Below are 20,919 nucleotides of genomic sequence, written 5' to 3' on the forward strand. Positions count from 1 at the left end.
AAAGAAAGCCTTTCAGCGATTCTCTGATTAGCTGACAGCTATTTAAGGCCACCGCCCACAAAAGTGTAAAAAGTGTAAAGTCTAGTAGAGCCTCTCCAAGGTATACTACACAGACAGGAGTGCTGTAGATGTACCACTCAGTCTGACCTTAACTGGAAATACCGAGTAGTAATTGTCGACCGACAACACTGATGCAAATCTATGATAATCAGAGCAAAACAGAGGATCCGGAGATAACTGGGCGTTACAATAGGACCTATACGTGACCCATGGCCATGCAAGTTCAATGATGATCAGAGGAAAGACTTGATCAAGTTGTACAGAGCCATGAATATTCATCTGCTCATATGGACCAAAAAACCTCATATAGATCTTATTTGTTTTCTTACCTTCTTAGAGAACGGTGCCATGAACTGGAACATGCCCGGAAGACGACGGTCCGACTTTCTCATGGTCAGGAAGTAACCGCGCGTGCGCAGAGGGATGGAGAGCTGCATGGTTTTCATGCGGTAGGAGCGCATGGACGTCGGGAACAGCACCAGGTCGTACTGTAACCATGGGAATGGGTGAGAAACAAGACAGGCTCTATATTCTAAAGAGATTGAGAGCATGGGTATAAAAGTCGGTATCTCGCCGGAATGCGCCAAATTGCACTAAGAAATTCCGCCAAGTTTCCGAATTGTGCCAATTTTGCCTTGCGGTCACACTGTTGTACAAATTTTTGCTTATGAAGCCAAGATGAGCCAAACAAAATGCTCACGCCTGGAATGTTATGCTGTCAGTTTCGATACAAGATAACTCTATTGGAAATGACAGCGTATAATCATGATGAGAAATTCATCAAAAAGAGATTTGTAGCAATAAGAGGATATATTCACCATTTGCGCCAATTTGCACCATTTTGCCAAGAGCAATTAAAAATGAATATCAGGCGACAAATTGCCTGACGAAATCTGGTGCAGTCCTAGTGAGATACCCGCTTAAGCGACTAGTACCCACCTTTCCCGATGTAATTGCATCTCTGTAACTCAGACCCATGGTCAGGTTCCAGGTGAAGTTTAAGCGGGCCGCCAGCATGTCCGTCAGGTCCAGCATGAAGCCCTCGTACCGGTCCCGTCCGCTCAGGCCCTCCGCGTCCGCGTGTTTCCTCTCCATGATCCAGGGTTTGCTCTGAAAGGTACGACGTCCACACAATATTATGTCTAGGTAAGGGCGCTGTCACATATGCCGTGCGATCGTCGTACGACAGCTAACCTAGGCAATTTTGGGGATTGACAGCCTTGCATGTGTCCTTGAAAGTTCAGCTGTCTTACTACACATATTAGATCCTTGTCTACGGGCTGCTTGAAAATCCTATGACATCAAAATTGTGCGAAAACCGCACGACGTATGTGACCGCGCCCTTTTTGACATTTCAGATGTGTAGGGTACTCTAATGTCCAACATTTCACAACAAATGTCGTCCAACGTTTTGTCTTTTATCCTATATACATGGGTATAGGTGACTAAATGTCCATATGACCACGGAAGTTCCTTTTATTTATTTCTTACAGTAATTACAGAAAGTAACGTTAGATGCTCATCAAGTTGATAGTGTTATCGGCATGTCTATCTATGTGTATCATTAGAGCCATTTTTATTTCATTTACTTCCCGTTTTACTCTTCCCAAGCCCCATATCCTGATGCAGTGTAGTTTTGCAGGTTTTCATTTTCAGTGAAACGAAATTGACTTTTTAACGCCAATCAGCTCAACTAATGTGGCTCCCTCCATCAGTAAAGTTGAAGCAACTTACATGTTACGTAGTGATTCCTTACTCACCACTCTCCCATAGACCTGCAGGTGCCGTCCTCCTAGCAGTCTGTTCATTTCCACGTAACTAATGGTGGAGTTCATATCAACAACGCCATCTGTCGTCCAGAAGCCTACCTGCAACCCAGAGAATTATTCATTAACTTGCTTGATCATAGCAAGGAATTCTGACCTTTCGAACTGGAAAACTGTCATCGGGAAATCTTACCCTTACGCTATAGAAGAACAGAAAGGTTTCAGAGGAAAGAGGAATAGAAATGGAAATATTACAGAAAAGTTACAATAAGCGGAAAGGTTTGAATTCTCATTGTAGGTCATCATGCCTTTTCCTCTTGGCCATTGCTGTACTCGTGTATGTAGATGTCGAAGTCAGTTCTTCTGCCACAGCCGTCAAACGACACATCCCCACTGGCGCCACGGAACGTTATCTGAGAAGGAATGATACAAAACGGTTGTCATCCATCTCATGCTTTCTTTTCCATGGTCGATTCAGGAAAGTTGTAAATAAAGGGTTGGAACCTGTGAGAAGTAAAGATATCTAAATTGTCTTCTTTTTTGCTACCATACATGATTCATTTTTATTTGCAGACCCACCGTTGAACTTTGGTTTAGTTGGCTGCAGTTTTCCTGTCCCCGCCAGGCGTCAGATGGTCGCTTGGTTTCTTGCCCTTCTTCGGAGGATAGCAGATTCACCAGGACGACCAGGGAATCGCGAGCGAGTTGTGCTGTGCTGGACAATGAATCCCTACATCGGCCCTGTCCGGACAGGTTTTGACCAGTCGTGGCCGACTCGAACCGGTCTAGTTCCGTTGCAGATGGTTCTTCACCTGTCCAGTCCGGATCTAACGGGTCTGACACCAATCGGTTCAGATGCGGTGTAGACTGGTTCCCACTGGTCAGCGTCAGCTCATTCCAAGTTGGGGCGTTTTCTATGGCACTTTCGGGAAACTGTCGAAGTAACGTAAACCGTGCTCCACTGTGGCGAAAACTGTCCAGTTGCTTCTTACTGACATCCTTTAAAAACACAACACATCTCTGAGTTATCCCGCTCGAGATTGAATTCGAACATTATAAGAACAACACACGATTTTATGTCTTTGAACATACACACTATATATAACCAGGCCTAAATCCCTTCATTTTCATTTCCCCATGCCCCCTCGGAACCCCTACCTCATTTCTGCATCTTCTTTGCTACCACTTTTTCTATTGATATTAGGCCACAGCAAGTAAATTTTATGGATGACATCCGCGCGCTCATTAATTTTCGCCTGATTTCAGAAAAAAAAACAAGAATTTTTTTCTTCTTCAGGGAAGGCCGGATAGACGAAAATGGGTAAAGGTTGTGTTGTAACCAAATTATTGAATGTAGAATTGACACTAGAGACTCTATAGCATTGACTGTAGTTGCAGAAGTGAAACTTGATAGATAGTTGTAAGAGTGGCACAACTATGTAGTTGCCAACATGGTTAATGATACCAGTGACAGTCTACCACACTAGTGTCACTTTAACTACACTGGTGCACTGTACAGGAATGAATGCCTTGTTGGCTGTGATGCCATATTTTGTCACTTCAAGTCTTGTTACAACGTCTATTTTGAAAATTTGCCATCTTGTTTTTTTTACCCATCTTATTTTTTTCGCCCTATCTTATTATTTTTGCAGTCTGCAGAGGATGTCATCCATAAAATTTACTTGCTGTGGCCTTACTCACAAAGCTGGTGATGATCCAGTGACTTTGTGCCGTCAGCAGCATTCTGTGGAAAGCCTGGGCAAACGATGACGATAGGAAAGGTTAATAGACAAAAGATAGTGCGCTACAAAACTAGACATGGTCATATGATTTTTATTACCAGTACACAAAGCACTCAAATGCTCTGATGTAATTTAATTAAATGTTTGAGAATATATGTCTCCTTTCCTTGAAATGATAATGAAAATTTATCTAACAGCACTGCAGTATCTAGACATACGATTTTTTAACATTCCTACCTGTTCTAATATGGCGTCAATGACGTCATCATCAGTCATCATCACGATGTGGATCCTACCGGATGTTTTGACGTCAGACAAGATGGCGTCAAGAGAGTCTCTGTCCGCCTGGCTGGTGACCTTGGCGGGAACTTCCCGGAACCACGCGTGCCACCGCTTCGTTGTTACGATGTTTTCCACGGTTTCAATGCTTTGATAGAACTCTGAGCACGAGAGTAAACAATCTTTTGTTAACCACAATTTCTTAAGGTTGCTCGTTTACCGCCCGCTCACAGAGAACGCATGTGCGGTAACAGGAATTCTACTAGTAGGTAATTTGTCAAAAATAAAGGCCTCGAAAAAGAAACAGTCCTTGTCTTGACCATTGTTTCGTCCAGACGGGTCTGTCTTGTTTTATACTTGTTTGTGGGCCTTTACCTTTGAAATATTACCTAGAATTCCTGTCGCCGCACATGCGTTCTGATCTCTGTGAAAGAGCTTATTGAAGATCTGTTGATCCTGGCTGCGTAAGTGTCAACCCCATTGTGAGGTCCCCTACATGAATCATATATCATATATCATATCCTGTCAAATCCCACTTACCCGACCTCTTGTTATATAGCACATAGGCTGATTTCCAGCCGTAAGCCTCCATGACGTCAAACAACATAGTTGCCAGGTGCTCTGGGGACGGGAACATGTCCAGTACCCTGGATCGGAGAGCTGGTTCGGCCGGCGCGGGGTGGTAGGTGCGCACGGCTATCGGTGGCAGAGGTGGTCTTTCCGAACCTCCGCAGAAACATGGGGATGGGAGGGGGGCCAGCAGGATAAGTGCTTGGAGGGAGTGCTGCTGTATGGCTGGAGTTGAAGAGGGCAAACAAGGGCACATAGTCTACAGCACAGACAAATTATAGTGTAAAAATGGTAAAAGAAGCGAACATGGACAACATGGATTTCAGACCGGTTCAAAACATAATACAACAAAACTGAGGTTGCCCAAAGTCGGTTGCAATGAACTTGAAAAAAACCCCCTCAAAATCAACTACTATACTGGTTGCTGTATTTTAAAAAAACCTCAGTTGATTTACCTTGGTCTAGTGCGCAGGCGCTGTCGTTCATTTCCACGGAAACTACAGAGATGTTGGCACCGCTATCCTGACTGCTGTTCAGCTCCTGAGCGCTAGATGTCACTTCGGCAAGGTGGCATTCCTGGTTTCCTCTGTGCACAACGCCTGCAAAAACAAATTTGCGTTTAAAGCACATCGCTTCATAATACAAAGAGTCTTAAAACTCCTTCACAAGTGGTACACGTAAATAAAGATTGCAATGCACTCCTCAATCCTTGCCACATCTCTGTAAACAATCTAGACATGAATAATTGAGAAGTGGGCACATTTTCGGGATCATTAAAAGTTAGTTAAGGCTGGATTACATCAGTCGCCTCGTCATCGTGAATCATTGATGTGTTTTCGGTAAGACATTACATGTATCTCCACCACCATCTGTAGTTACAGATAAGACCTGTGTTAATGAACACTATGGTAGGTGATAGAAATCTTGTTCTTCCTTATCACAAAGCTTACAAAACAGACACAGACAATCTACCACCGGCTGATCATTGTCTTTTAACGAGGATCCGCATGAGTAGATGGTAATTGATACTCAGCTAAAACGCTACCGTTCTAGTGTGTAGTTTCTTATTGAATAAAGTACTTTACCATGTGGAAATAGTGAAAAAGTGACTTAGCTGTTTTTGTCTAAATTGGATTAACTTATAATGATAGATTTTCATGGACGCTTTATCGTATACCTAGCTAGTTAAGTCTTTGCCCTTGGCAGCTTTGCGCCTCCAACGTTGCAGCTTTTCAACTACAAATTGTAAACATGTACACCTTACACAGTAACACTATACGGTCCTATGTGTCACCTTGATGGGGGCATTACTGGAGACGTGTTTTCATAGATACTACGGTTTCACTCCCCTCCCCAGTTCCCTCTATGGAACGAAATATACCAGTCTGGAAACATCTTAGAATGAAGGAAACTGTCACCACGGTAAACGCGATTGTATCACAGGAATAACGCTAACCCGTAATCGTATCTCTGGTAAGTCAAGAAGCTTTTATCTGATATAAAAGCTCTTGGGTAAGTGGACCCGGAGCTGAGCCCATAATTAACTCACTACAGGCGTTATCAAAGCACGGCAGCTTTTACGGCTAGCGGAAATGTGATTACAGCGTGGAAACATGAAGCTCTCTGGGTCATGCGGAAAGGAGTACCATTGCTGTACCAAATACGTAATTCGTGTTAGCACATACGTTCACAATGAATGTGTCTTATACAGGCTTATAAAGCGAGGCCTTCATGCAGTCGTGGATGTCCTTACAAATGTCCAATCCACCCTACATTTTGTCACAATGTTCTCGTTCCACTGACCAAATGTCCAACGTCACACGCCAAATAGACAATCTATTCGATTTCAACAAACGTTTTTTTTTCTGACAATCTAGAATTGCAAATACATTTGTATGAAATTGTTTCCTTCAACGCTGCTAATATTTGACTAACATTCCACGCCTTGAATGGAGGCGAGCATAACGTAAATCGGCTTATGCAGCCCCAGTAGCAAACACCTGTAGCCGTGCTAAAATGTCACATTGCTGAAAAAAAATTATCTAACGTTACCTCCCACGTTTTTCAAGGTAATTCCTGTATCCCGATGTCACTGCAAAATGTCAAAAAGAAGACAGTTGGGTTTTGGATTACAAAACGATAAAAGGCAGACCCACCAAGACCATTCGTAACCTACTGTAAACCCATTCTAACTGAAACCATCTAATTCTCCAGTTGTTCATGCAGTTGTGGATGTCCTTACAAATGTCAAATCCACCCTACACTATGTCACAATGTTCTCGTCACACTGACCAAAGGTCCAACCTCACACGCAGCATTCTCCACTATAATGAAAGAAAGTTTATTTGCAAGTTCATGCCCGTAGACTAATTGTAGTACATGGTACAAACAAGATAGGGAATATGCATGACAACAAACTGTGATAAATGTTATTATACAGAGAGACTACTGGAACACTAGTGTTGACTATATCTAAATTTAGATAGGTTGGGTTTGATTTCTTTATTTTTAGATAATTATTCGAATCCTCCGCGACCTAAACTTTGTCAGATCGCTCAACGAACTGTATAGAAACTATTAATACGCTTATATCCTTCCAACTGCAGGTACCCAGAGATGGCAAAAGAAACTTAGTGACAAACTGTCTTCAGGAATAAGCACAGCAATAACTCAAGCTTCCTTATTTCCTCTCCATCTTTTCCCAAGATGGGAACACTCAGCAATTATGTGTGTTTGTCGGCACTTGAGATAGCGATAATCTCCGTCTGATGTGAGGATTTCTTTCACTTAAGATGTCGGCATCTTCCATTGAAAGGTGATCAATCTCAATAACAATCCCTTCAATGCACGGAATTTGGACTTTAAGTACACATGAGCTCCGTAACTGTGTTGTTTCAGTCGAATGGACACAAAATGCAAACTTTATGCACGCTTTACGGTATATACAAGTAAAGGTAGGATTCTCTGTGTTTTCTTTGAAGAATGATCAAAATTCAGTTTTAAATTTGTTCTTCCTATAGAATTTTTATGGAACTCGAAAAAGTAACGTCGCATTTGCGTTCGACGTTATTCGCTACATGAATGTGGCATATCAGCACAATGGAATACTAAGACACTACTGGGTGCTGCATTTCCAAAGTGTAGAAAAGTAACCATACAACAAAGCCATCCAGTGGAGACCCATCCGCCACATATCTTATTTTGGGACCCATTCACACCTTGTTTATATATTCAACTCTGATATCAGTTTGAGTCTAGATATTTTTGTCGTAGGTTTCCGGGAAAGTTGTTGTTTCCAACCTTGACCCATCGTTGTAAAGCCTTGTTATCGAGCCGAACTTTACCTAAACCGGTTTCACTTGCGTACACAATTGTACGTCCGTATGAGTCCGTATGAGGTCCTTATTCAATTCTTAGCCTCTACCAGACTCCACAGGTCGCTAAAAATAGTAGACTCTGAATTGTACAAAATAGACAGACAACATGATAGAGGAGTTAGCTGTCCGAGGAGTATAGTTTGATACCAGAATACTCCTCTGACATGAAAGGATGCTCACTTTAAGTACTTGCTGCAGAATACGTAAGGTGATATAGAATATGTGCATTGCGCCAATCTGGGCCCAAAATTTATAAAGTGCGGCCATTTCCAAAATTACGACTTTTTAGAAAATTAGAAAAAAAAGTCGCAATGACAGACATGCATGCACGCTTGAGCATTAAATCATAGAGAAGGGGGATCTTCACCCTTTCGCGCGTTCCCCAAGGTCATGGGTTGTATAACTCGATCGGACTCACCCACATGGATATCCCTCGCATTACCATGGCAACAGATGAGCAGGAGTAGGTACGTCACTACCGAGAGGCTTCTGTTGGAAAGGCACGCCCTCATCACTGCACCTGGTACAGGTGTCACTGCTGCAGGTGAATTTCAAAGCTACGTCTTGGTATGACCGGAATTCGTGTGCAGGTGTGCGGGGGATAGGCCTGCAGACGGTTGGGTATGATCAGCAAATTCGTCCTGCAAAGGAACATGTAGTTAGCATGCTGAAATATCTTATTCAAACAATGTTATTGAATTTGCAAGAGGCGCCGAGAATACCCGAATCTCTCTGGAAAATCGAAACTTGGAGCTTGAATTGACTAAGGAAAATATTTCTTAGTTGTATGGCTATATTGCAAACAGAATTATTGAATTGGCAAACGGACATTGAAAGGGAATAAGATTCCTTGCATTTGGACAATATATAAAGTTCCAAAGGACAAAGATCCCACGAACAATGTGGGGTGGGCAACATTACATCTATGTACTTGTTTGGTCAGTAGTATATTTGTCATTATGCCGCCTATTGCAAATTGCATACAGCAAGTCACATACATTTAATCAGGAGACCCGGTAAAAGATTCTACATCACTCTATATACCTTGTGTATATCATCATAGGAAAAAAAGAAAGAAATCTTACAAATGCCTTACAACACAAAATAGCCCAATATTTAATACGAAGCAAGGGCAGGAGCATTATGTAAAACGTGTTTGACCCGGGTACTCTATGCCCAATTCGCAAGTAGTGATGTTATAGTACAGCGATAGCATAAAAACATAATAGGGTATAAAGATTGAAGAACTTACAACCTTGCAAATGGCCCAGGAGGTGACTTTACTAGTAGGTTGGTTGGAATGCGTTTTAAGATGGCGTTTTAGTATGGAAGGCTGTTTTCTTAAAAGATATATGAGATAAATGCAGCATCCAACTATTAACGTTACATTAATTCTGTATTCAGTGGAGGTTGGAAGGTTGCCAAACCCGCATGCAGCACAATTTGCCAATCATTCTCGCCTAATTTATTTTGTTGGAAGTAGGGGCAGTCACTAGGGAGACCAGTACAGCTGAAGCCGCGCCGAGGTTGGCCAATTGTCCACGCACATCTAAAAGATGTTTATTCAGATTCATGGGATATTTCTGGTACGTTCTTATGTACAAATGGAGTCCTCTTCTTTATCGTCTTCTTGGCTTTTCTTCGACGGCATAGATAATGAAGGTCGTCCGCGTTGGGTACAAAAAAACGGAAGGGATTTTCGGTCTAAGTACCGCATCTAACCGTAAGCCCTTTCCAATCCAATTCGGCTGCATCTTTGTCTGCTATTATCATAGAAATCCAGTTATCTTAGACAAATTACTTAATTTGTTACTGGCCTGCTTCTTGTACGTCACTCCTGTTACAAAGCAGCATAGTAAGACGATGCAAAAACATTTTTTTAAATGAGGATATGATATCAAAACTTTCGACGCACAACAAACAAAACGTAACAGAAACCATTCTTTATCTCTGAAATTCGTTGCTTGATTCGTTAATCTTTGGTCGCTCTTAAAAGTTGCTGGCATTTAAGTTTCAATTTGGTCGCACAGGGAGCGCACAGCGGTTGCCGGAAAGATTCTTAAGGTGGGGTCACACGTGCGTATATATCTTATTCCGTATGAGGTGCGCATGGGAGTATTTGCCTCGACCAGGCTCCACAGGTCGTTGTAAAAATAATAGAAATTGGACAAACCTAAACAGGTGTGTCATATCAGACGAGTTAGCCGGGTCGCTAACCATGCTTCTCGGTCAGCTAACTCATCTAGCATGTTATGTATCTATATTTGTCCAATGTGTACTATTTTCCCCGCGACTTGTAGAGCCTGCTAGAGACTAAGAGCTTTAAACGCTTATCAAACGGACTTGAATATATACGCATGTGTGACCCCACCTTTAAGTGCAACGTTTTTCTTCGGCCTCGGCGCTCGCTGTGCGCTCTGGCCAAATTGAGGTCGCGGCGAGAGCGCAGCCATAGAGCCATCTGGTGAAAATGGGGTCAAGGGGGTCTATTTTACTATATATAGTTCAGAACAAGATACCAGAGGCCATAACCTACTCCACGGTTTCCCGACATTAACAAAAAAATCTATCTGCGAAAAATCAAGAACAGATACCAAACAGCAGATTGAGGTTCTGCCGCAGTATCAATGAGGCCCAAAGTCCACTTACAAAGTTAAATATCATTACACACCAACTAGACGTTCTGACAGCCAAAACAATTCAGAAACATCAACGGACAGTAAGACGGAAATACAGACACACCTAAAACATAATGTTTTAGTACTTAAAGAAAGTAGGCGTCTCACTAAAGCTGAGGCACGTTGGTGACGTCGCTGCGTTCAAGCGATTTGACAGAGCGATTAACAAATTTCATCGATAAAAAACTGAATGTTTTACCCAGTGTTTTGTTGTCTTCTTACTCATACATTCGTAAGTTTTGCATGATATTTCCATCATAACGTTAAGAGTAACACTAATCCAATCCATGGCGCAGCGACGCAGCCTACGTGTTGTGGCTTCAGTGGAATAACTTCATCTCCGGAGCTCCACATGTAATTTACAGCATACAGCACACTTTCGTCGCGTCACACACTGTCGTAACTCTAATTATCATATCTACTAAAAGTCTCGAACAAGTAACATAACCACGCCAGGACATCCGTTATGGATACATGGCCCCATATAAAGTCTTGAAATACCTCCAAAGGATCCCCGGTGGATCGAAGGAATCCAATGGGCTTAAATGGTATCAAGCTTAGATAGCTACAACGTCTCGTGCATCTTTAAATGACTCTGTGTCGAGAGTATTCAGTTTCATGTGTATTGTATATAGGTCAAGCCAGTTATCATAGATTATTTGGCTACCTAAAGGGGAGCTGAATAGGACTTTATGACGGTAATAGAACAAGCAAAAGCTTACCGGTAACTGGAACGGTAAGAGTCGACGGTGGCCCAGGTATTACAGAAGTTGTCAGTGCCACGCTGTATGGTAACCGACACCAAGACCGTAAAACATCCGACCGTTAGAAAGACGGATTGTTGTCTGGTGACAGTGTTGATCGGATGCTTCTTCATTAGTCCTCACATGTGCTAAGATGTAAAGAGCTGATTGTGCTTGCGCCTGCGTCATCTTTACTTAATCCTCGCTATTTACTCCAATTAGCCCGGTTCTCGAAAAAGCTGCATTTGTCATACACTTACTGTCACAGCGACTTATTCACTTGCTTCTGGACTATGTTATTTCCTCACTTCGCTCCCTCGGTATTGTATTGTAATCTTTAGCAGTCACTGCACAAAATCCTATCTTTAGTTTAGGCATACCCGGTAAAGCATGCGTAAAGGTTCCGTTTTGTCTCCACTCGAGGGAAGTATCAGCACCTTTATGCATGCTTTAAGATTCCATACAGTGTACCAGTTAAAATCCTATCGTAATTCTGTGTTAGAACATAAGTAGGAAAGCATTCAACGTTTCTTGGTTTTCTCTGGATCCTTTTACGTTGGTACATAATAACCCAGAATTCTAGAGTTAGACTAGAGTACACACTTGCAATATTGTACACTGTTTGTAACATTCCATGTTACCTGCAATTAGCAAACGGGCAGGAATTTTCAATAAAGCTTCAATACATAATGAAACTTTGGACTTTGCATTCAACACAAGTTCATGAAGACTCTCCATATTTTCAATCGATAGGTACAAAACTCACTCAGAATACCCGATCGGTAATGTTTTGTCATGGAAGCTGAAACAAGCGCCGATATCTGGGCTGTACAGAAACACATGCGCGATGTCTTTAGATCTGGTACTGCTCCGCAATCTGCAATTTACCTAATTTGAGATCCGATTACCGTTTACTTTAGAGCTATTAGTTCCAATCCATTATGAATAGCCTTCTATTGAGCAACCATAGACCGCATCAGGCCGGAGTGGGGACTGGTTCATGATGTGCATTATTTATCAGGCCTCGCAGAAATGCTCTGTTTGTATCGTCGGAACTTACAACGTTAAAGACAACTGCGGAAAAGCTGCAAACTCATCATTGGCTTTTGAATGTCCCTCATGCCTAGCCTCTTGCCAGCAATGCATACACACACAGAAACAAACGTGGTCAAAAAATATATCGCCGTTGTATTCAGTAGAGTAGTTTATTCAGCGTTGTTCAATGACCAGGTGGCCTGGGAATACAACACGGTCTGTACTTTTAACAGGAAGCGTTACAGTTTCTTATCATCATTTATCATAGATAGTTATAGAGTTATATGTTATAAACTGTATCTGGGTGTCTGAATTCGTAAACATGTGTGATACACTTGGCGGGTTTCACATGCAACATGCTTTAGTTTATGAATAACTATAATCCTTGCCATGTCTTTGTAGTTTCGCAATATTAGTCGGAAGCATTTATATATTGACATGATTATATCTTTATTGTGATAATAGCAAGTTTGATAGGTTATATCACTCATGATCAGAAGCCATTCGTGTCCACCTAAAACTATAAACCTAAAGAAAGTATCTCACTGGGCTGCGCTATTTTGTGTGAAAGGTATTCGCAAAGTGGCTCCTGAAAGTGGCACCGGAAAACCCGCAATTGGCAAGAAGGCGCGATGTTAATTTTTGTTCTTATACTTGCTTACTTTGCAGCTGCGCTGTACTATTTACAGTACAATAAAAAAAAATTGGGGGGGGGGGCGCGGGCGAAAATTGATGCTTGTGCGGATGTTATCCATATAATCAATTCAGCATGGCCTTTAAAGGTAAAATTGGGGTTTAATCGCAAATTGGCGCAATTTAGCGCAGTCCAGTGACATATCTGCTGTATGAGCAGCTGTGACACAGAGACCTTTGACCTTCGAAGATATGATATGACAATACGGAACAGTATTGAAGTTGATTTTTGGTTACGACTCTGATATTGAGGTTTTGTATATAAACTCTTCTGTATGTCTGATATTTGTATATCTTGTTTTATTCATCCTTATTATGATATCATTCGATACATCTCTGCATATATGCTGAGTTTCTGTAATGTAACTAATGTTACAATTTTTCCTATGTTCTATACCCTCAAAGTTTAACAAGATATTGTAGTCGCTACCCGGATCTTTTGAATACAGAAATAAATAGATTAATGAATGTGATTGACTACTTCGTTGCTGCTGACTGTTTTCTTTCTCCTGCATGCAAATAATGTCCCAATGCGACAGCCCTCTAATAATGACGTTACTTTAAGTGGCAGGTTCGCTGGGCCCATTGTTACTAGATCTGCCACTTTTCTTGCATCTGAAATGAAACCATTCCAGAAAAGAGATCACCATGGCAACACCTGTTCCAAGCATGAGATAGAAGAATATCCCATCCAGATGCTCCAAGTCCAATACACCGTCTCCTTCTTTTGAACCAGTGTAACATTTGTACTTCTTCTTGTTCAACCACCTGTGAAACAATGAAACAGTTGGATAAGTCTACAGCCTAAATCATCACTGCTCCGAAATCTGTTGGTTTTACGTTGTCATACCTATTTTACGGTGGTTAGAAAACTGACCATTTCATTCCACGTTTGGAAACCTTATCGTCCTGTACCGTGCAAGAGCTTTGCTCATTTAACTCGGTAATCACCACGTAACAAGATCAAAGGGGACGAAAGGTGTGCACTCCAAGGTTATTGATCACTTCTCCCCAAGTCGGAAAGTCTGCTCACTGAGAGTGAAAATTAACTGGCGCAAGAGTAGAAGCCCAGATTTCGAACACCGCGGTACCGGTGTGACAACCGGGGGGCGAAATCACTAGCGATCTCGCCCCCCCCCCCCCCCCCCCGGGGCGAAATCACTAGCGATCTCGCCCTCCACGGCTAGTGATCTCGCCCCCCTACCTCGCCCCCCTTTAGCGATTTCGCCCCCCCCCCAAAAAAAAACGGGTTTACATGACATTTTAGAAGTTGATTGGTATAAATCACAAAATGCAGTTTCAGAATGATATAAGTACACGAGTTTGATACATAACTCCATTCATAGTATCAATATTAACGTAATTACATGGTAATAAGATATTTGAACTTGTTTCAGACAAGGAGGGTTGGGTCCCTTGTATTCCCATTATTGCATATACCTGAGTCTTGACATAAGATGTATTTCATTGTATTCACCTGTCCTCAAGCAACCTATAGATCTCCAATATGAAGTCTCTACCATGAAGTGACCACAAAAGAAATATGTAATGTCTTTATTAATTATGCAAATATTAGGTATTAATTAGAATAACGCACATTTTGGGATATGCACCTGGCCAAGGGATATCTTCACCTCCAACATGACTGTTTTTTCTAGTATTTAGGAACTGATGCATTTACCCGTGTTTCTTAAGACTGGTACTTTACCACTGTTTGTGTAGCATTTAGCAACAGCTATATCAACTTGCGCGTATAGATAGTGTTTATAATGAGAAACTATTATTCACGTGTGTTTTTGTTAGTGCTTTGGAAATGTTTCCAACACAAGAAAGAAAACACTGTGACAAATTGAAAACATATAGCTGACGTATTCCGTACCATAGACGGTGTTGATTTATACATTCGCAGTAGCACTGTTTTTATGCCACCTCAGCTGCAAAAAAAATGAATTGTCTTTTTCATTTCAATGTCATGTTTGCACCGAACAATATAGTATCAACTTTCGAGGTATGACATCTTACGGTACGGTAATAAGGTGCCATATAGGTACCAGGTAGCACACCATATACGTTACTCCCCAGGTGCAGTATAGTACCAGGTAGCAAGTTTAGCAAATTCACCTGTTCTGAAGTACGTCCATCTGCCCGTTATCTACCATGTCCATCAGGGCCTCGTTGACCTCTGCCCGGTAAGGTGAATCAAGCGGAAACGGAAGTGCCGACTTAAACTTGAAGAAGTACTCGTCGGTGAGGATGACCATGTCGCACCTCTCGTTGAGGATCTCGTACTCGAATGTGCCGGTGGGGGAGATGAAGATAAAGTCGCCCTTGACAGCGCGCTCAAATGCCTGACGGGACTTGTTGAAGAGAACCTCATCTGCGAAGGACACGATGGGACCACAACATTTTTCACGCTTAAAGGACACTAAAATAAATCAATGAATAGTGAATAATGATATATGAATGATTTAACAGAACATGACAAAACATTATATCACTGTTGTCATGAATAAACAAAATAGTAAATGACACTCCCAAATATGACATTGATATGGTAATTTGACCATATATGTCTATCTAATATTACCGATGGTCTTCTTTCATTTGCTCCATTGGGTTACTCTCCAAGCAGAGGTTATGATCGGGTGTTTTTGACGTTTATAGTCGATTTTATTGGGCTTTCTAAGCCGGCGGACTTCAAGAAACATGACAAAATAGCAAGTTCGATAAAAACGACCAAAAACGTCAAAAACAGTCAGAGCCTAACCACTGCTTGGAGAGTACCATCAGTTGTGGGTAAGACAAAAATCTTTTAACATCAACTTCATGGTTATGTAAGCATGCTTGTATAGATGGCTTTACCTGAATTTGTGTCGAGATATCGACCGATGGTCTTAAAAGGTTCCTCCTGAGACTTCTTCAAGAACTTGACGAAGGTGTATCCCTTGTAGGTCCCATACGGCACGTCCGTCTGACGAGCCAGATCAGCCAGGCTCCTGATGCTCCGCTCAGCTGAAGGTCTGGACAGGAAGGCAGCTAAGTTGGCTGGAGAAGAACAACATGTTGTAAGCGGTGAAGGGCGTTATCAAAACTATAAACTATAAACTTATTTCCGTATACACTTACACTTGTGATAGACATACTAAAAAACTTGGTCAGTGCCCGGACCCTTTTTTTTTCAACTTGAAATCATCTATGTTCTTAACAGAGAGCTGGCCCACATAGACTGGCACAGGCACGTTTGACCCGTTGCTGACGTCACACTTTCGTATCATTTCATGATACATAGCCTTTGGGTAATTTCAAGCGCTTTACATTGTGTACGAAAATAATTTTACTACGCCGATTACCGTTACAGATGTTCATACTCCTTCTAAGTATTGTAAATATTCCGTGCTTAATTAACGTCGCCTATTCCAGTGCCTCTTTCTCGAACTAAACGCTATTTGCCAACCTTCAATGTTTGACGCAGGATCAAGATGAAATTGCATTGAGACGTCGTTTCTTCATTTCTTTGAAGGTCCTTATCACCTACCGGTGTAAGACGCGATGATAACCAGTATGAAGAACCACCAGGTTCCAGCTATCACTCTTCCTGTCGCTGATCGGGGTAGAAACTCCTGCCCTTGGCTCACAGCCGCTCCATAAGAAGACCTGTAGTTGATAAAACACTCAATATGTACAGATATCTACCAATCACGAGAACACTTCTGTAAACCACACTCTCGAGTGCTGCACATCCCCTCTTACTACACTTGTGTGGTGTGATCAACTGTAAATAAACTCAGATGCTCATAAAGGATACAGACCACATTTAAAATTTTCAATCTCAAGAGGACACATGCCAACGCAGAAGAACAAGGAAGTCTTGGTTTTGACAGCTTTTCTTTTAATTTGGCGTGCCAAATTGTAACTCAATAGATTTTTAAAAAAATAGTCTTTTATGGAACCACTTGCATTACTTTCTGAATCATCATCGTATATATGAGAAAGTGTCGCTTTATGAAAAGTGGGATTTATCAAAAGCTATAAATGTCAGGAAAGATGTTTCATGGGGATGTTTCACGGTCTTAACGTGCACTCGAGAGATTTAATAAATCAACCTGTCGGACCAATAAGCGACTCGACGACTTCACACGTCTGATTATCAGAGTACTCAACTTACCAGAGACTGTTGACGAGGCTGAGGTTGTCTGCCTCCTCCTCTGACACCTCTCCCCGCCCAGCTGCCTTGGACCACTCGTACGGGTTCAGACGGCCGTTTGCCGCCATGACAAGACTCACTCCCACAGCGGCGGCCACAAATGAGAACCACACCTGTGGTTGGGAAATGTGTAAGATATAAAGATCTTTGATTGGGAACGTACGTACTAGTCTTGATACCATGGTATAGATTTAGAAACGAAGAAATGCAGTAGAGCCATATCACACTATAGCTATATCAACCATCTGAAATTCCAATTGGCGTTTCTATTCAATCCCGATGTAAGCTTAAATGCCAAACAATATGAAAGGATAAGAAGTTGTACTACAAACAAGTTTCATATTACGGCCGATGGTATAGGAATTGGGGCCTGGAATTAGGATGAGTACGACGAATCCCAAAATGGATACTATAACATATCATTACACGCTACTCCCCATGATAGGTCTAAATAATGATAAAACGTTCGACAAATCTTGGATTATTAGAATTCAAACTGTAAGCGTTTGATTCTCATTGATGGAAAAGGACATATTATTACCATAATCGTTACCATATATAAATATCCTTATCATGTCGCTAACATATATAAATGTGTTACGTATGCAATTTGCATGAATGCGTATCATGTCATTTGCATATACATATAATTAGCATATGTTATGATTATTGCCTGCCTCTTGAATAACAGATATCATCCTGTTGGCTACAAACTACTGACTGGTATGTTTATGTAACAATTGAAAATTCTAATATTCACCTCTCTAGAAAATGGTTTCAAAAATTCGAAGATGCCTTGATCCCGCAGACGATTTGGCTTCTTCATGGTGAGGAAGTACCCGCGTGTGGTGAGTGGAATGGAAAACTCTATTTGTCCGTGGTACCGAGGGCGCATGGGAATTCCATTCAACACCAGGTCATACTGTGTGCAGAAAGAGGTCAAGGGCCTAATTAAGTAAAAGCCTACAGGTAACTGATTCGTTCTGTCGGCCTTTGTAGAAAATTGTTTATATTTAGTGCTAGTGGCACAGGAGGCAGCAACAAGGGACCCTTATTTTACCCCCCCCCCCTTCCGAAAGACTAGTGCCGCCCCAACCGAGATAACCTAGTTAAACCAACCAAGGATTGAACAGGAGTCTCCCAACTAATTCGAACCAGGTGCTCAACTGTGAGGCTGATACCAGTTAAACTAAAGGGACATCCCTGCATGTAGATGATGATATGATGCAGAAACAGATCAACAAACGTGAGTACAAACGTGATTTCGTTGAATAGCCATGGTGGACGTAGCAATTTCCGTGGACTTCCTTACAATTAAACAAATGGAGATGCAATAGTGATGATGATAGTCTGAGAGTCACAATGTTGCACTAACCTTCCCTGAATTGAGTGTAGTCAGTAAATTCCCGCTGCCACCCACCCCCGTGATGTCCCAGGTGAAGTTCAGGCGCGAAGCCAGCATCTCCAGCAGGTCCACAAGATAGCCGTGGTACGGATTGGACCCAACCTCACCACTTTTGTCTGGTTTCTTCATGAAGAATGGTTTGCTCTGCAAGACGAGTTCGATATAAATGATAATGATATCACTTATAGTTACCAAAACGTCAAAAACTGAGCCATACAAAACTGCATAAAACACCTGCGGTGTTAAAATAGTCAAATGATACGGCCCTAGTAGGTTATAGTTTTCCATCACTAAATCTTAAACCTGCGATTACGTATTCGTTACTTATAACAATGTCCGATGGCATGTGTGAATTAAAGAAAAATGGCACAAATTTCCAACTTACGAAAACGCCATAGACATGAAGGTGTCGTCCCGATAGTAGGTGAATGTTGACGGGTCTCTGCCATTTGTGATGAAGCAATGTCGTGCCTTCCGGGTTCCAGGTCCCGACCTACGGAGAAAATGACATGTGTACATGTCAATCAGACTTGTACAGATATAGCCGTGGTGACACGGTCGATCCTTGGTAGGTTAAACCTTGCAACCAGCTATTCCCGATGATGATAGTAACTGCGTTTATGAATAAATAAACTGTTATTTGCATCAAAGGGCAAGAGAATCACACAAAAGCAGCATTCGCGAGCTAAAGTGGACTATGATTTTGATATAAATATTTCAAAGATGATCTACTTTACAAAGTATTCAATTTAGATAGGTAATTACCTGCTTGGACTTTCCTTGAAGATGTTCATGGATGTAGACCGTCGCATTCTTTCTCTTCCCGCAGCTATCAAAGGACACTTGGCCACTGAATCCCAAAAAGTCATTCTGGAAAACAGTATGCTGTTACTAGGATGAGCTTATCTAAGTTGGAAAGTCACATGGTCAAACTTCACTGATGAGAACAGAACAATTTACCTCACCTCGGGTATATAGTTTTTCAATCCGGTACGGCAGTTCAGGCTTCCCTGAACCAAGTCACTCTTATCCGACATCCGTGAGTACCCCGTGACAAGGTCCGGAGACAGGCTAGACACGAGCTTGACTGCGTCCAAAGCCAGCCGCGTCCTGTAAGACAGCTGTCCATCAGGTGCATCACGTCCCCAGGGTGGGGGTGTCTCAGGGAAGGGGCGAAGCAGGGTCAGGAGGGCTCCACTGTTCCGTGCACTCTGCAACTGACTTTCATGGACATCCTGCAGAAGTAAATTGGAATTTACCCATAGCGGTATTTGCCGGGTAAGGCTGGTAATGTTTGCTTTTCCATTACCATACTTACCCGGCAAATACCGCTATGGGTAAATTCCACTTTTCTTTCTTAGGCATCCGTTTTACTACCCAGTCCCATTCCAATATACGTGTACAAACATCAGCGATCTCCCTATTAAGTTAAAACTTCCAGCCACTTCATAACATTTCTTCATCTTGTTTGGCAATGGGTTGACCAGGAATAAACAGTAAAACAGATATAGAGCCTACCAAAATGTACGGTAAATCAAGTCGCAAGGTATCCGAGAATGAGTAAGGATTTCGCTACATGCAGCTCGTTCCTTCAGCAGTAAACTAAATCTTACTGTAATGTGTACTCACGAAGCTTGTTACGATCCAGCGGCTGTGCGGCGTAAGCAGCAGCATGTCGGCAGCCTGTTGGGAAATAAAGACAACACAAACTTGCGATATGCAAGCCAGTTAGAAGTGCCAGATACTGATCATGTCACCAGTGGTTAATGACTTACACATTTACTAGAACATGACATTTCTATTATATAAAACGTCAAAGACGTAACTCGCCGTTGAATGTTTGACCATATCTCTGGTCTTCTTTGGGATGTTGACCTGAGGGTGATTTGATTATTCTCTACATACTATTTATTACCAAACTGAGACCCTTTCATGAATCCACGCTAATCAACAGAAACGTTTTGATCTCTGACCTTGTCCAGGATGACCTCCACTATATCCTCACTTGTCATCAGAAGCACGTTCTTTCGCCCGGAAGTGCTGACGTCATACAAAATGGCACCCAGAGCGTTGCCGTCCTCCTTGTCAGGTGGAATATCCTGAGACCAGAAGTGAAACATTCGGGAGGCTGCTTCATTCAACATGGCTTCAAAGCAGCTGTAGAACTCTGCAAAATGGTGAAAAAAATTGTGATCAGGTCAAACAATCATTGGGAGCAGTGTTGTCTTGGTACGTCTATGTGAAATTATCTCAAATGAAAGCTTTAAGAACAACTAGTACTAGTTCATTTATTCACTGCACAGGTATTTGTTAGGCTCAACCCACCTGACCGTTTGTTGTACAGCATATACGTCTCCCTCCAGCCCA

At 42.0% G+C, this 20,919-nt stretch overlaps 2 protein-coding genes across 2 annotated transcripts in view; both read right to left on the reverse strand.

Moving 5' to 3' along the window:
- LOC118432471 (glutamate receptor ionotropic, kainate 5-like) overlaps positions 1-11,351 on the reverse strand; it is a 17,453-nt gene extending 6,102 nt beyond the window's left edge. The window contains exons 1-11 of the mRNA XM_035844055.1: positions 11,195-11,351; positions 8,213-8,435; positions 4,873-5,016; positions 4,388-4,642; positions 3,806-4,008; positions 3,528-3,581; positions 2,406-2,825; positions 2,135-2,239; positions 1,821-1,928; positions 1,000-1,170; positions 390-548 (exon numbers count right to left, since the gene is read on the reverse strand). Of these exons, the coding sequence (XP_035699948.1) occupies positions 390-548; positions 1,000-1,170; positions 1,821-1,928; positions 2,135-2,239; positions 2,406-2,825; positions 3,528-3,581; positions 3,806-4,008; positions 4,388-4,642; positions 4,873-5,016; positions 8,213-8,306 (1,713 nt within the window). The 5' untranslated portion in view covers positions 8,307-8,435; positions 11,195-11,351. The remainder of the gene's footprint in view (positions 1-389; positions 549-999; positions 1,171-1,820; positions 1,929-2,134; positions 2,240-2,405; positions 2,826-3,527; positions 3,582-3,805; positions 4,009-4,387; positions 4,643-4,872; positions 5,017-8,212; positions 8,436-11,194) is intronic.
- A 1,055-nt stretch (positions 11,352-12,406) lies between these two features.
- Positions 12,407-20,913, reverse strand: LOC118432101 (glutamate receptor ionotropic, kainate 2-like). Its single transcript, XM_035843622.1, has 13 exons — positions 20,878-20,913; positions 20,526-20,719; positions 20,182-20,235; positions 19,518-19,787; positions 19,318-19,437; positions 18,938-19,045; positions 18,523-18,696; positions 17,908-18,069; positions 17,109-17,260; positions 16,479-16,597; positions 15,806-15,988; positions 15,065-15,320; positions 12,407-13,711 (listed from the first exon to the last, which is right to left on the reverse strand). The coding sequence occupies exons 1-13, from the start codon at positions 20,897-20,899 to the stop codon at positions 13,504-13,506; spliced, it is 2,022 nt and encodes a 673-aa protein (XP_035699515.1). The 5' UTR covers positions 20,900-20,913; the 3' UTR covers positions 12,407-13,503.
- Positions 20,914-20,919: the final 6 nt, after the last annotated feature.

The sequence above is a fragment of the Branchiostoma floridae genome, chromosome 15, assembly GCF_000003815.2.
Source record: "Branchiostoma floridae strain S238N-H82 chromosome 15, Bfl_VNyyK, whole genome shotgun sequence".
NCBI classification, from domain to species: Eukaryota; Metazoa; Chordata; class Leptocardii; order Amphioxiformes; family Branchiostomatidae; genus Branchiostoma; species Branchiostoma floridae.

What these genes read in the sequence shown, in the direction of transcription:
- LOC118432101 (XM_035843622.1), bottom strand. Translation starts at nt 20,899, where the DNA reads ATGCTGTACAACAAACGGTCAG. An exon ending in CTACACTCAATTCAGGGAAG is followed by an intron (nt 18,070 to 18,522) that starts GTTAGTGCAACA and finishes TTCTGCACACAG; the next exon opens with TATGACCTGGTGTTGAATGG. An exon ending in ATGGACGTACTTCAGAACAG is followed by an intron (nt 13,712 to 15,064) that starts GTGAATTTGCTA and finishes ATTGTTTCACAG; the next exon opens with GTGGTTGAACAAGAAGAAGT.